This window comes from Dermacentor albipictus, chromosome 4, assembly GCF_038994185.2.
Source record: "Dermacentor albipictus isolate Rhodes 1998 colony chromosome 4, USDA_Dalb.pri_finalv2, whole genome shotgun sequence".
Lineage (NCBI taxonomy): Eukaryota > Metazoa > Arthropoda > Arachnida > Ixodida > Ixodidae > Dermacentor > Dermacentor albipictus.
Window position 1 is genome coordinate 152,753,059 of NC_091824.1, and position 13,095 is coordinate 152,766,153.

The 13,095-nt window shown below is 45.4% G+C and overlaps 1 protein-coding gene across 5 annotated transcripts in view; it reads right to left on the reverse strand.

The window, feature by feature from the left end:
* LOC135909752 (atrial natriuretic peptide receptor 1-like) overlaps nt 1-13,095 on the reverse strand; it is a 102,895-nt gene extending 89,800 nt beyond the window's left edge. For all 5 annotated transcript variants that reach the window (XR_010566778.1, XM_065441817.1, XM_065441818.1 and 2 more), the window contains exon 1: nt 12,230-13,095. Coding sequence is in view for 4 of the 5 variants with exons in the window: in XM_065441817.1 (XP_065297889.1) it covers nt 12,230-12,974 (745 nt within the window). In the remaining variant the exon portion in view is untranslated. The remainder of the gene's footprint in view (nt 1-12,229) is intronic.

A 13,095-nucleotide genomic window follows, 5' to 3' on the forward strand; every position in this document is an offset into this window, starting at 1 on the left:
GATGGCTTTCGGGAAAAAATGTGTGAGTGGAACCGGCTAGGAATGTTGTGCATGCAGTCGCCATTCCACACGAGCGGTCCACAAATATAGAAGATGGCATTGAAAGAATATATTGCATTTTGGCTGCCAGTTCCATTCTTCCTTATATCTTTTTTTCTGAGGCACAGAGGGGCAGGTGGATAGACGGCTAGCAGGTTATCTCAATCAGAAAAAACTTAGCGGCGATTTCGGTTCTTTGTCGCTGTCACTAAGAAACAATCCATAGGTTGTTCAGGGAAAAAAAAAAGAAATTTTTCTTAAAGCTTACATTTCAAAGCTTCTTAAAGCGACCTTTTGAAGCGTCTTAAAATCTCTTAAACTTATGTTTTTAGCAATCTTATGGAATAGCAGATAAAATATTTCATTGATAAAACAGAAAGTTCAACGCTTTTAAGAGGGTAAGAACAGAGCATTCAACTCTGTCGCTTTTATTTGCCTTATCTCGCATTTGAGACTAATCTCCCTATCTATATGCAGACATCTTTCTCCGTTTTCCTCTCTCTTTGGTTGCACCTGCACAGATGGTTTCACTATTTCTTGCGCTTGACAATTATCCAAGAGGGATGCAGAAAAATTGTGAACGGCGTACGGAACAGAATTTGTATCCATGATCACCTCTTTGGAGCTACCGCGGTAGGAAACGCTGCTACCTGTGGCTTAGGTTTTCAAATTCTCGAAAAAATTGTGGTTCAGAATGATATTCCCTGGGCGGTGCTTCAATCAAACGTTGAATTCATGCTATTGTCTACGAACAGTCGAGGATGATAAAGCTCTTCGAATACGTAAAAAAAAAAAAAACTGATTTATGACGAAGACGGATGCTATTACGGTGACAGGAGCACTTTGGCAATCTCTGCGAACTGTGATGACTACTTCCGGGTATACGCGGTAAATTCTTGTTTCAATCGTGCGTGCAGATCATAGATATTCCCGACGCTGTAATCTTCTCCTTTGCCTGCGGAAATGAAACGCGAAGATTGGTTATAGCCTCGTGAGGCTGCAGGGTATATATAGAGTAGCAAATAAACGTAAAAAAAAGAGGGAGCACGTGCTGTCGTGTTTCTCACAGACTCTACCTGCATTATACGCTCCTATGAACATCTCTGCATGTGATGTCCGCGGCTGCGAGAACATTGACCACCTATTGTGCCAGTGTCCTCAGTTTGAAGCACAAAGACGATCTATGACCAACGCCTTCAGGGAACTAGACGATCGTCTGCTGAGTGAACAGACACAATTAGAAATCCGTCCCCACCGATCGTCGGCTCAGAAAGCACTAAAGGCACTTTTGTGTTTTCTGAGGACGTCTGGCTTCTGCGAGCGCATTTGACTCTGCAGTGCTGTTTGTCCACGTGTCTGTACCCCCTCTCTCTCTTTCTCTCCGCTCTTTCTATTCCCTTTCTCCCTTCCCCCAGCGCAGGGTTGCCAACCGGACTCTGGACTGGTTAATATCCCTGCCTTTCTTTTCTCTCTCTATTTCTCTCTCGCTCTTTCTGTTTGAGAAGTGCTGGAGTCACCCTGGGCAGGCTTCCATTCGCGCTAACAGAATGAGGAGTATGCTTCAATTTTTTATTTACGGGCTTTCATGATGACGATGGGAATCATCTAAGGTAAATGCCATTCACACCGCTTCCTCAACTTCACCGCATAAGCTAAGAAAAGAAAATTGAGGGGTGCAAGTACTTGTCTATACGATTGAATTCTTCGTTATGCAGTATTGTGCTATGCAGTTGTTTATACACAACGAAAGAAATAAGCAGTTCTACCTGGATGGTTTGTTGAACTGAACGTGAGTACGAATCCACACGTAAATAGCGTCTTTTGATCACGGTCGATTCACGCAAAAGAAGTTAGCACCAAACTAGCATTGTCAACTGATGTGTTTATTGAAATCTTATTCCTCAATCTTGGTATTATTTTTTTACCTCTTCATGGCCGATTCCTCAGAGTCTGTTGCGCCACGTCAATAACAACAACAATAACAATAACAGTGGTTTATGAAAAAACAGACTTCGAACGAACTTACGATGTTTAGTTTTGTAAGTTATTCCAAACACTTTAAAGAAAGCACACAAGACTTCTGAGCAAATCATGGAGCGTTGATGAAACAATAGCTTCCTATTTTGCGAAGTTTCGTTCTTGTGTGAAAGGTAATACGGTGTAGTTTGGTAAGATAATTGCAGACCATAGACGTGGTATATTATTTCGTCACAATAAACTTTTCATTATTTTTGTTCCATTTCTTGCCGGGGCCGTTTTATTTTTAAGTTTCTTCCAGCACCTTTCATCTCTTCCTGTTTTAATAACTTGGCCTTAGCGTCTGAAGCTTGCTAAGAGAAAGAAAGAAAAATGTCGCGAGCGGCGAAGTACAAATTACTCATAGCGTATTAATCTTCACTCCTAACATCATTCCACGCCATATAAACCAGCGTTATTCCGACTATCACAGATATAGTTGAAAAATTTTCATATGCTTGTCGAAATTAGACAATCATTTCCCGCGTTTATCTTTCTTGCCAAAATATTTTTTTCTAGCATTTTGGCGAAAATTTATTTTTGCTCAGCTGAGCTAGAAGGCATGAATGAAGTTTTTTTTTCAATGGTATGTTGTATGATCCAGACATTCATAGGGTGTACGGCAAGACATTGAAGCGGTGTAACTGCCAAAATGGCCAATTTTTTCATTTAAGTACTTGAATTGCACCGGCGAAGCGACTAAATTTGAAAAGTTAGAATTCATGGGTGCGATAACGCAAAGCCGTTCTAAACTTTTCTATGCCAATTTTACAATCAGCCCTCCACAAGTTGTCAAAAAAAGAATTTCGCCCCCCCCCCCCCGCCTCCCCACTTCGCCTGTCTGTCACGCGATGTCACGAAAATCGCGATAGCTCCCTTTCTCATATGACGTGTACACGCCGATTATGCATGAATAGGCCAAATAAAATAAAATAAAAATTCTGATTCAGCAACCTTTCTCCATTAGCCCTCTGCTATTTCGTCAGAGTTTTCGGGCTGCGCCTACTTCGCGTGTCTGTCACGCGACGTCATGAAATCGCGAAAACTCACCGCGTCAAAGTGGCGTGTACGCGCTAAAGGTGCTATAATATGTCGAACAAAACTGAATTTTTTTCTGAATAGCCGGAGGCTGTCCCGTGCCGAACGGAATAGAACCTGGCTGTCTGCCGATCGCTCAGGCACTGACTACTCACACCTGCCAGAGGGCATATATTTATTTTCATATAAAGTTAACTTTATGCCTGGCAGTATAATGTTATCGAGCCTTTTTGGCACGCATGCGGCATCACTCTATGAACTCTTCTTTGCTGAGGATCTATTTTAGCGGCATTCTTAACCTTTCATCGCACGCCGCCGCAATTTGCGACCACCCACCGCAAGCTGGCTTGGCCCCATCGAACCCTCTCCACTTAAACGTGCTCCTCACCTCTTTTCAGTCTATCAGATAAGAAAAACTGCTCAATGTAGGCATTTTTATTCGTTTGGAAAGCAAGCGAAAGTGACCTCCTATAAACGAGGAGAGCGTTATATTGGGCTCTTCAGAGAACGCTGCCCAATGCTTGCGTCGGTGGTTTTGTAAATTTGACATCTAGAGATTGGACTAAAAGCAGATTGGAATAGTTTTATGTTATAGGGCCCCTTTTCTCGGAACGTAGGAAATTCCAGAAGGCACAAATTAAAATCAGGATGGTAGCTCGGTTGACATAGCATATCCGAAAAGTGTTTGACGTTTGGAAGCTTCAGCAGATCGCACGAGAAAAAGAAATCTGCAAAGATAATGTTTTTTTTTTTTGCAAGAAGTTCATGTTCCAGTTCAAAAAAGTTGCTTTGGTGGTCGTCCTAAAGAATGGCTGTAATGCATCAATATGTAGCCATACGTGACTGCTTCGCATGTGAGAAGTTAGAAGAAGGTATTTTTTAAAGGATTTGGCGTGGAATGACCCAGGTAATTGTACCCCTCATCCCCACGGTATGAAACGCGTAAATTTAGGCCGAATACAAGTCGTTCCGTTTCCGCCATGTCGACTTCGTGTTAAAATGGTGCAGTTTTGGGTCTTTCAGAGTTCATGCCACATAGAACTCTAAATGGGTAATGTCGTGACACTTCACTCCTGAGTAATTGCGCTGACTGGTTATTCTATTTTAAAATTCCCCTCTCGTATTTTATTCCATAGGTACAGAACATTCAACGCCTAAAATATGAAAGGAAACTACGCGTGGTCGTTATAGACACGAGTGACGGCTATCACAATGTTCTCAGTTGCAGGGTGCAGTAGGCCAGCGTCTTGCTCAAAGAAAATGTTTGCGTTACTGTAAAGCTCAAAATACCTGCGTCGTATACTGTCACGCGCGTTCTGGTCGAGATTATACAACGGGCAGCTGTCCTGCTTCTGACGGCGGTTAAAAATAGAGCTGACAACCGGTGTCGTAGAGGGGAGCGCTAGTCAGAATTTCCCCTTGCGACGGTGTGCAAAGGAAATGCTTGTTCTAGGAACGAGAACAACGACCACACGTAGAAAAAAAGAAAAAGAAGCAGCTGGAACCAACAAAAGAACACCCCAAGGTTACCTCATGTGGCGGCACGGGCACTATTTGAAAGGCGCCAAAATTCGTAACTGTGTAGAGTGAGAAAAGGTTATGGCCCTAGAAGTAACAAAATTACTTATGACCGTTATTTCTTGCCCTCTTTCTTCTTTTTCTCGAGTGATCGCCGGCCTTGTTTTACTCACACAAGTAATAAGAAGGCCTTACCAACTATTGTTCAATAATATTTCATTTTTTCGAAGTCAGATGTGCAGCTCATACTAAATATTGGCCTTGGGTGTGCATGAATATCGGCTAATAAAGGCACGCACCTTGCGTTAATAAGTACATCTGAGTACTTGTACGCAGACAACCCCAGTAGTGCCAATTAGACGCTCTGATTCGCAACATGGCAGCTGAGTCACGTAATATTTAGGTAACGATACTGCCGCCAATACATTGCACTTACTCGGTTACGTGGCATATGTCAAAAGCAAGGCGTTTGGTGGATTTCAACTGGTGTCGATAGCACATTGAAACACGAGGAATTACAATTAGGCGCTACTGATTACGGCCAGCACTCAGCACTCATGCTCACTATGAGTTAGCTTTAGCTTCCATTGACTAAAGTTAATAAAGAAGCTCGAGAACGAGTAGGGGACCGCGCAAAGAGCGACGCAACGAATAATATTAAGCGTAACGTAAGAAACTAGAAGAGAGCGCTGTGGATCAGAGAGCAAACGGGCATAGCCATATACTAGTGGACATTAAGAGAAAGAAATGGAACTGGGGAAAGAGTATAATGCTAAGGGTAGACAACCGGTGGACCATTATAGTTGCAGAATGGGTGCCAATGGAAGCGCAGTCGAGGATGGCAGAAAACGAGGTGGGGTGATGAAATGAGGAAATTTGCAGGCACTAGTTGGAATCAGCTAGCGCAAGACAGGGGTGATTGGAGATCCTAGGGAGAAGCCTTCATCCTGCAGTGGACAGAAAAATAAGCCTGGCTGCTGCTGCTGATGGCGATGACGTAGGCTGTACGTATGCAGTCAAGTCTGACTGACTGCCTTTCCAATGAATGGGCACATATCGAACAGCTGAAACCAAGGGTCTTAATACGCGTTGCAGCAGGTAGTGCGCAAGCCACCAGACTACCGAAGTCTCGAGTCCTCGTCGCGGTGAAGCGACTGGGCAAGCGAGAAAGCAACGCCGCCCGCTCTCCAACACAAATATTTGGCCGTCGGCGCGCAGTTCGCCGCGCGTGGAGCATGCGATTCATCTCTCGCGCTTCGCGCCCTGACGCGCTACGGCGTGCGCGGTTTGGCGGTTGCTTAGGAGATTTACTGGGCGTGGCGTATCGCACACTTTCTTTGGCCCGATTTCTCGCTCGCCTTCTTCTTGCTTTCTTCTCTCTTTTTTTCCTCCATAATCCACAGAGCAACCATTGGCTTTGGCCTATATGCCGGTCGGCTGAAATAATTGCTACAAAGGCTTAGCGGCGTGACGCCCTGTGTGTATTTGTTCATCTAACAATGAAGATCGATTTTAGTGGCTAGGAAAAACGAGGCGGCCGTAGATTAAGGTTGCAAAACGTCACGGACGATGGGCTTAGAGGCAAGAATCTCAGCGCCCCAGTTCGTGCATATGGAGCTGTATTCGCAGTGCGATTATTGGGCATATCTGCTTTCTTTATGTATGCATTTTATATTTCTGGACCTAATCGACACCCTAAAAGGTGCTAACATTGGGTAACTACAAGTCAAAGAAAAGAGGAATGGAGAATCGAATTAGTTAATAAGAAACCGAAGTGGAAGACATTCATTAAATGTAGCGACTCCATAGAGATACCAATTAAACAACTGATTGGCGGGAAATAAGATCTATTTATTAATTTATACTCTCTCAAGCCCCTTATAGAAAGGAGAGGGAAGATGCAGAGGGATGTATCTTTCACGACACATTCCAATAACTGATTTGCGTAAAAATAAGAAACTAGAAAAAAGAAGCCGTAGATCGTGGCCATGCTGCTTCACGTTGAAGTGTGAGGGGTAACATTAATGAATGGTGGTTTCGATACAATATAAGCGTAAAATGAGCGTAAGTTTAATGCTAAGTAAGCGAAACTGTATACACCTTTTCCTGACAGAAAGGTGAGTTAACAGTGATTGTCACTGTTGAAAGACAAGCGCATCTTGGCGCGATAGTGTACTGCACGGTTTATTGTTTAGACTTCGCTACCTTCTGGGTCAACCCACACTGTAGACTGCGCTATCTCCAGGATCGGCCCATACGTTGAGTAGGCCCACATTTCTGGTTTCTGTTTTAGACGCGCAGAGTTTGAACGAGCGCATCCGGTGTAGGTTCGGATTTCTTACGTCTAATTACACATTATTACTGCACCGCACATAGCTATGCCCTGACTTAGAGCGTAGTTTTTGTTTCAAACTTCCCTTTTTTACGACTTTAGCATTGTCTTACCTGGGCTAGAAGGTCTCAAGTTGTCTCATTTGATGAAACGAAAGTGGCCAGGTACCCAGAGCCCACGAATCCAAATTGATCTGAAGTAACTAAAGAAGAGCTTGTATTCAAAGAAGTTTAATGTTCTTGGACAGTAGATAAACCTGCAGAATATGGCTACCGCAAAATTAAAAGCTCGCTTTGCGGTACCCCGTGAGCGTGTACATTATTTAATCAGTCTTCCTGTTGGTGGTTCAAAGCTGTCCAAATTACCCGGAGCATGTCTTTTGGAAATAGTAGATAGCAAGTTATATCCTTTATTCTACCCGCGTGTTTTATAACACTCTGCAAGCATCAGTGACCGAATAGGTCAGACGTTTAGAGCACCTTTAAACAACATGCAATTGTATTCGTTTCAACGATGCTTTCGTGTTATCGATGCCCGAAGCTGCGCTAAGTTTCGCGATGTGTAACATGCCGAAAAGAAAGGCAAAAGTTCACGGCCCTATATAGTCAACAAGCCGATGCAGACATTTGACAACGTTTACTCCGTGCATGTGGCGAGAAGCGGCGGACACTTACTACATCACACGGCCAAGCAATTTCCTCTGACGTGGAAGGTCGTCCTTCCTAGAAGGAGACAAACGGTGCGCGAAGGAGTTTGGCTTAATTAAGGGTTTTGCGGCCACTCGCCACGACCGATAAGTGCACCGTTTCAATGTCAGCGAGTGTGCCCGAAGTCACGCTCGCACGCGGTAGGCGGGCTGCCAGGTTCGCTTCACGGTGCCGAGACCAAGGGACGGTGAGAGCTATTTGTGGCGGAGGAGGAGCGGTACCCCATCGTGAAGAAGTCATTCTGTTCCCAGAGCACGTTCCGATCTCCCCAATAGCATTGGCTAATAACGTCTCCACGTCTGACGCCTGGATGCGCAGGTTTGTGCTTTCCGAGGCTGCAGCAAAGTGAGGAAAATTGCTTCATGTTTGGGATAAAGTGAACCGAGCGCATCCCAAGTGATTGCCCCCTTCTTATACAGTATACTCAGACCACACCTGCTGGGCGACCACACGTCTCTAATCTTCGAAGTGTGACTCCATACGAGACCACCGGTAATGTTTTTATTTTAATGAAGAATGCTGGCTACGCTTATACCGATTTTATCTTCAGGGCAAGGTCGTACAATGGCAGCGTCGCTTTTTCTAGATGACGTCACAGTGACGCCGCGTGCGCTTTCCGTTATATAGGTGAAGTCAAACGCAATGCGATGGACGGAATTCAAGGTGACGCGTCACGTTGCTAACTTATTTGACTATTTTCTTCGTTGATTGATTGATTGATTGCTTGATTTGGTTTAAAGCTCAAAGCAAGCCAGGGGTCTCTGAGAGACGCCGTAGTTGTAGGCCTCGGATTAATTTCTACTACGAATGGCACATTAACGTGCACCAAAAGCTCGGTAGGTGGTGGCAGCGTTTTTGCTGCTGCCATCGAGACTTGGCCGCGGAAACGCGAATCGACCCCGCGGCACATAGTACACTTAGTTGCACATAGTAGCAACATCGTACTCAGCAGCTCAGCAGCAGAATGCCACAGTCACTGACCCACCGCGATGTGTTTAACTTTGCGTATAGACCCCGACGTAGGTGTTGACTGTAAGAAATCAGACGTGCCCGTTGTATGACTTTTCCCATTCAGTGCGATTCAGAGACCTTTGTCACTCTGAAGTTTTTAAAGACCGCGATCGCGCGTTATCTATTGCAAAATAAAGCTGAGTGAATTGTACTGATACAACGCACGTGTATTACACCTGCCATCAGAATCCTTATTTTATACTTCGTTCCGAAACTGCACAAGACAGCCTGGACGAAGAATGAGGCTCAGATTTAACAATATTTAGCCACCTTCTGTCTACGCTTTCGAAAAAATTAGTCTGAAAGTGATTTCTGGTTTCGAAAGGCCTGCCTTAAGCTGCTGGAGTACATGTATTTACGATGTCTGGTGCATAAAAAAAGTAAAAATTAAAAAATAAAGCTAGACAAGAGAGAGAGAGAGAGAGAAATGTACGCGTATGGATAAGGAGCTCGTTTCACTTGATTATCACCCCGAACAGCCCTCAAAGCTGTCCGTTACCTCGGAAATAAAGTTCGATAAGTAAATGTCAGGCCGCACTCATCACGCAGATTAGCCGAGCGTACACGCCTCTTTCAGCCTCTGTACACGCGCGCTCAGTATGCAGAGATCCCGCGCGCGGCGCTCAGAGCCACGGTGGTGCGTGACGCGAATATATATATCACTTATGCTAGTACAAGCCCCGCTGACTAACAATGAAATGCTCCGCGTCCCTAATGGTGACTTCATGTTGTCTCTGATGAGAATTTAAAGAAGCTTTTCGTGGAGACAACACGCTATAACATTTTCCCTGCTTGATTCAGTGCAAGCATGATCTACAGCTCACATTTCTTGCTCACTTGTAAATGTAAGCCTGTTTTTCGTTTTGCTTCGTACACGCTGCAATATTAGAAATAGTGCTGATACCATTATATGCGAAATAATAAATTCTTTTATAGGTTTGGGATAATAATGCACCCTAGTGTTACTAGGCAAGAATTCATTCTCATATTGCGAAAGTCTTTATTAGATTATAGCGTATCAATTGTAGTCTGACAACACGCAAATAGCCGATTGGTGTGCTCAAATGAACTGACGCGTAAATGAGACGTGTTCTGTACTGTTAACACGGATACAGTTAATACGGTCTGACAAATAAATAAAGGATGAATAACACCGATAGACGGTGGCATAATTTTTTTTCTTCTTCCAGGATGGTGAGTCGAGGGTATCGGACTGCAAACTTCTGCGGTCCCTTCATACGTCAAGTCAACGTCATTGTTTGTGTAGTATAAACATCATGTGAGCGAGATAGTGCATCTCCAAACTATCAGAACAACGCGTTGTAACATGCATAACCAACAGCGTGTCTTGACCATTGAAAAGAGATTACTAGTCGACTTGGTAGATCGGAGATAATGGCGGTGCGCGATGATTATACGCGACATTTTTCTACTGTGTAAGAAAGCTGTTGCGGCAGATAACTGATGGTCGCAAATTTCTGCGGTGAACATTATCGTTAGATAAGATAATAACTTGGGCCTGTTGGTGAAGGATACTTCACATTTCGCAAAACCAGCGCTTAGACGAAACACAAAGAAAAGAGGGACATATGCATGGCGCTGACTATCCATCTCTAAGTAATATCGCTTCTGCCTCGTCTACGCGCTAGTCGTCCGCAATTTGGAACGTCTTCGTATGCAGACAATAGACAGTTTTAGTTACACGTACGTAGAGGCTTTGCGTACGTAGAGCTTCTACGTGTCAGCAGTGCGCATGCGTAAAACGTAGCGGGCGCGCGCGCGTCTCACGGAAGTACGTGAGATTCAATTCTTTGCGTGCGTTTCTTGCGCACGTAGACAGCTTCGCGTGGGAGTTCCGCGAGATCACGAACAAGCGATAGCGGGCCGCGCGCGCGCAGACGGCTCGCATCGAAACACGGCGACAGGATCGAATTGGCTGCCGCCATGTTCACATTTCCCGATAGATGTGGCTACGGGGTCCCTATTGGCGTGCGTCGCGTACGTGTAGCTAAAAGCGTTTCAGATGGCGTGCACGTAAGGTACGTAGGCTTTTCACGTTTGCGTACGTGAAGCCTCTACGTACGTGTAACTAAAACTGTCTAATGACAGGGGTTTGCTAAAAGCAAAACTGTACACTACAGAGAACACTACGAACATGAAGTTTTAACTGCTGAACTTCATTCTTAGCCAAAAAGGAACTATATACATCCTCTTTCCGTGCCACTACACTGTACAAAAAGTAATGGTAAGAAAAGGTATACCTGAAATCAATAGATTGAAAGCAGGCGCTACGGGTTGTCATCAGGGTCAGCAGCGGTCACCTATAGTATCCTCTAAGTGTTCCAAAATAATTTGCTAGCATTTAACCGGGCTCTACATCCGCTTACTGCTAGTTCAATGTGGCCGCCGCCATGGACACGCAGGTATTGTTACCTCTCTTTGCCCTTGGCAGCTTATTCGAAGATCACTTTAGATCCCGCGACGCAGCGAATACATTTTCATTGGGTCTCCTCAACAGTGCATTATACGAACTCCGCCAGTACTTCTTGAAATGTTCCATCGGGAAAGAGGCGTTGCCCTTATGTTCGCCAAATCGTCTGAATAATATGAAATCTGTTCTAAACGTTGCACAGTTTATGTGTTGCTGGCAGTCATATCGCATCCAATATATCTTCTCGCGCATTCGTGTTCTGACCTATGCAAAAAAATGTATATACTTGAAAATGTAATTAGTCCACTTCACTTAAATCCCTCGCTTATTCACAGCACACTGCGATCCAGCAAAGTGTTGCGACAAAACTTGGTAACTGTGAGTGCTCACTCACTAATGCCGTGATGGTTGACTATTAAGTACACCTAGTAGCGTTTGCTGAAGACTTAAATCATGCACAGCAATTAGAAAGTGATTATTTCCGCAATTAGGGAAGCCGTCGGTGCATTTCATGACGTTTTATGACAAATATAATCGCACGTTTCAAAAGAATGCATCATGCTAAGGCCGATAGCGCACAAACTTGAAACATTCGTAGAACTTGACATCAGGAAGGGTAAATTCTAAAGTTAGTGCCTTAGAGGTGTAGCTAAAATAAACCTGTGAGACGATCAGGCGTTTAATTGTTGTTAAAGGAGAAACATTACGACTGCATTTGATGATAATCCGGCGCGTGCGTGCGTTTTTACAGGCGCGTGAACGAAACATCCGAACATTGCACCTCGCTCACTTCGCATCAAAGTTAATAAGGAAGCAACTGGATAGGAACGATTACCCGGATCCGTTCGTGAATAGACGCTGTCAGATATTGTAGAAGCACACTTTGATTAGTTTACTGTCCTGCTTCTCTAAACATCTGTTCTACTACCGTTTCTTCTGCATCTTGTATTTGTTGTACCCAACTCCCACAATATTCCTGAATATGGCTGCAGTATTTTATCATGAATAAATAAATAAATAAATAAATAAATAAATAAATAAATAAATAAATAAATAAATAGTCCGCTTGTCGTGGCTGAAAGAAGGCATGCATTAAACATTAGTGCACTCAACAAGATTCTATTAAAGCTGACTTACTCCTGGCACATTCCTTGATGTCAGCCATGATGGCGCGCAGGTCGGACATGACCACCTTGGTCTTCTCGTTGCGTAGGAAGTGTCTCTTGCAGGTGATGCTCATGTTGAGACCCTCGGCGAGATCGCTCAACTCGTTGAAGAGTGACTCGTAGTAGACGTTGCGGTCACGGTACACGATGCCGAACCTGCGCCAATCGAAGTGACCCAGGAAGGCCAGTATGGCCCTCGCCTTGTCCCTGAGGACGTACGACGTCCGTATCAGCGTCGACGTCTGGTTGGGCGTCCGCTCAAAGCCATCGCCGAGGCCGGTGACGATCGGGATGTGCCGGTAGCCGGCGTAGCTCTCCACGATGAACAGGTCGCTGCTGCACGATGGTCCCACGAACGCCGTGACGTGCGGCTCGCTCCGGACGAGGTCCGTCGCCTTGCCGATCGCGTAGCGTGCCGAGCAGCGGTGAGGGTAGTAGGCCGGAGTGAGGCGGAGCTGGGTCCCGTACACGCGGCGGCAGGTGTGTTCGGCCGCGATGTCGATGGCCGGGCCGATGCGCTGGATGTCGAAGCGATTCTCCTCGGAGCGTGTCACCATGATGACCCCGACGATGTACTCCGTGGAAGAGCCGATGCTGGGAAGCAGAAGCAGCGCGGTGAATAGGACGCAAAGACAGCACGAGGCAGAGAGCGAGCGGCCGCAACAACCCGCTGTGGCAGCGCGGTGAGACGAAGCAGCTTCTTGGACGCGATCCATGAGGCGGCTCGACCGCCACGCGCACGCCCCACTTGAAGCACGCTTACTGCCAGGGTGCCGTGGCCGGTATAGCGTGCGGGCCGGGGACTGCTGCTGGTGGGTGCGCGAGGCCCGTTGCCGA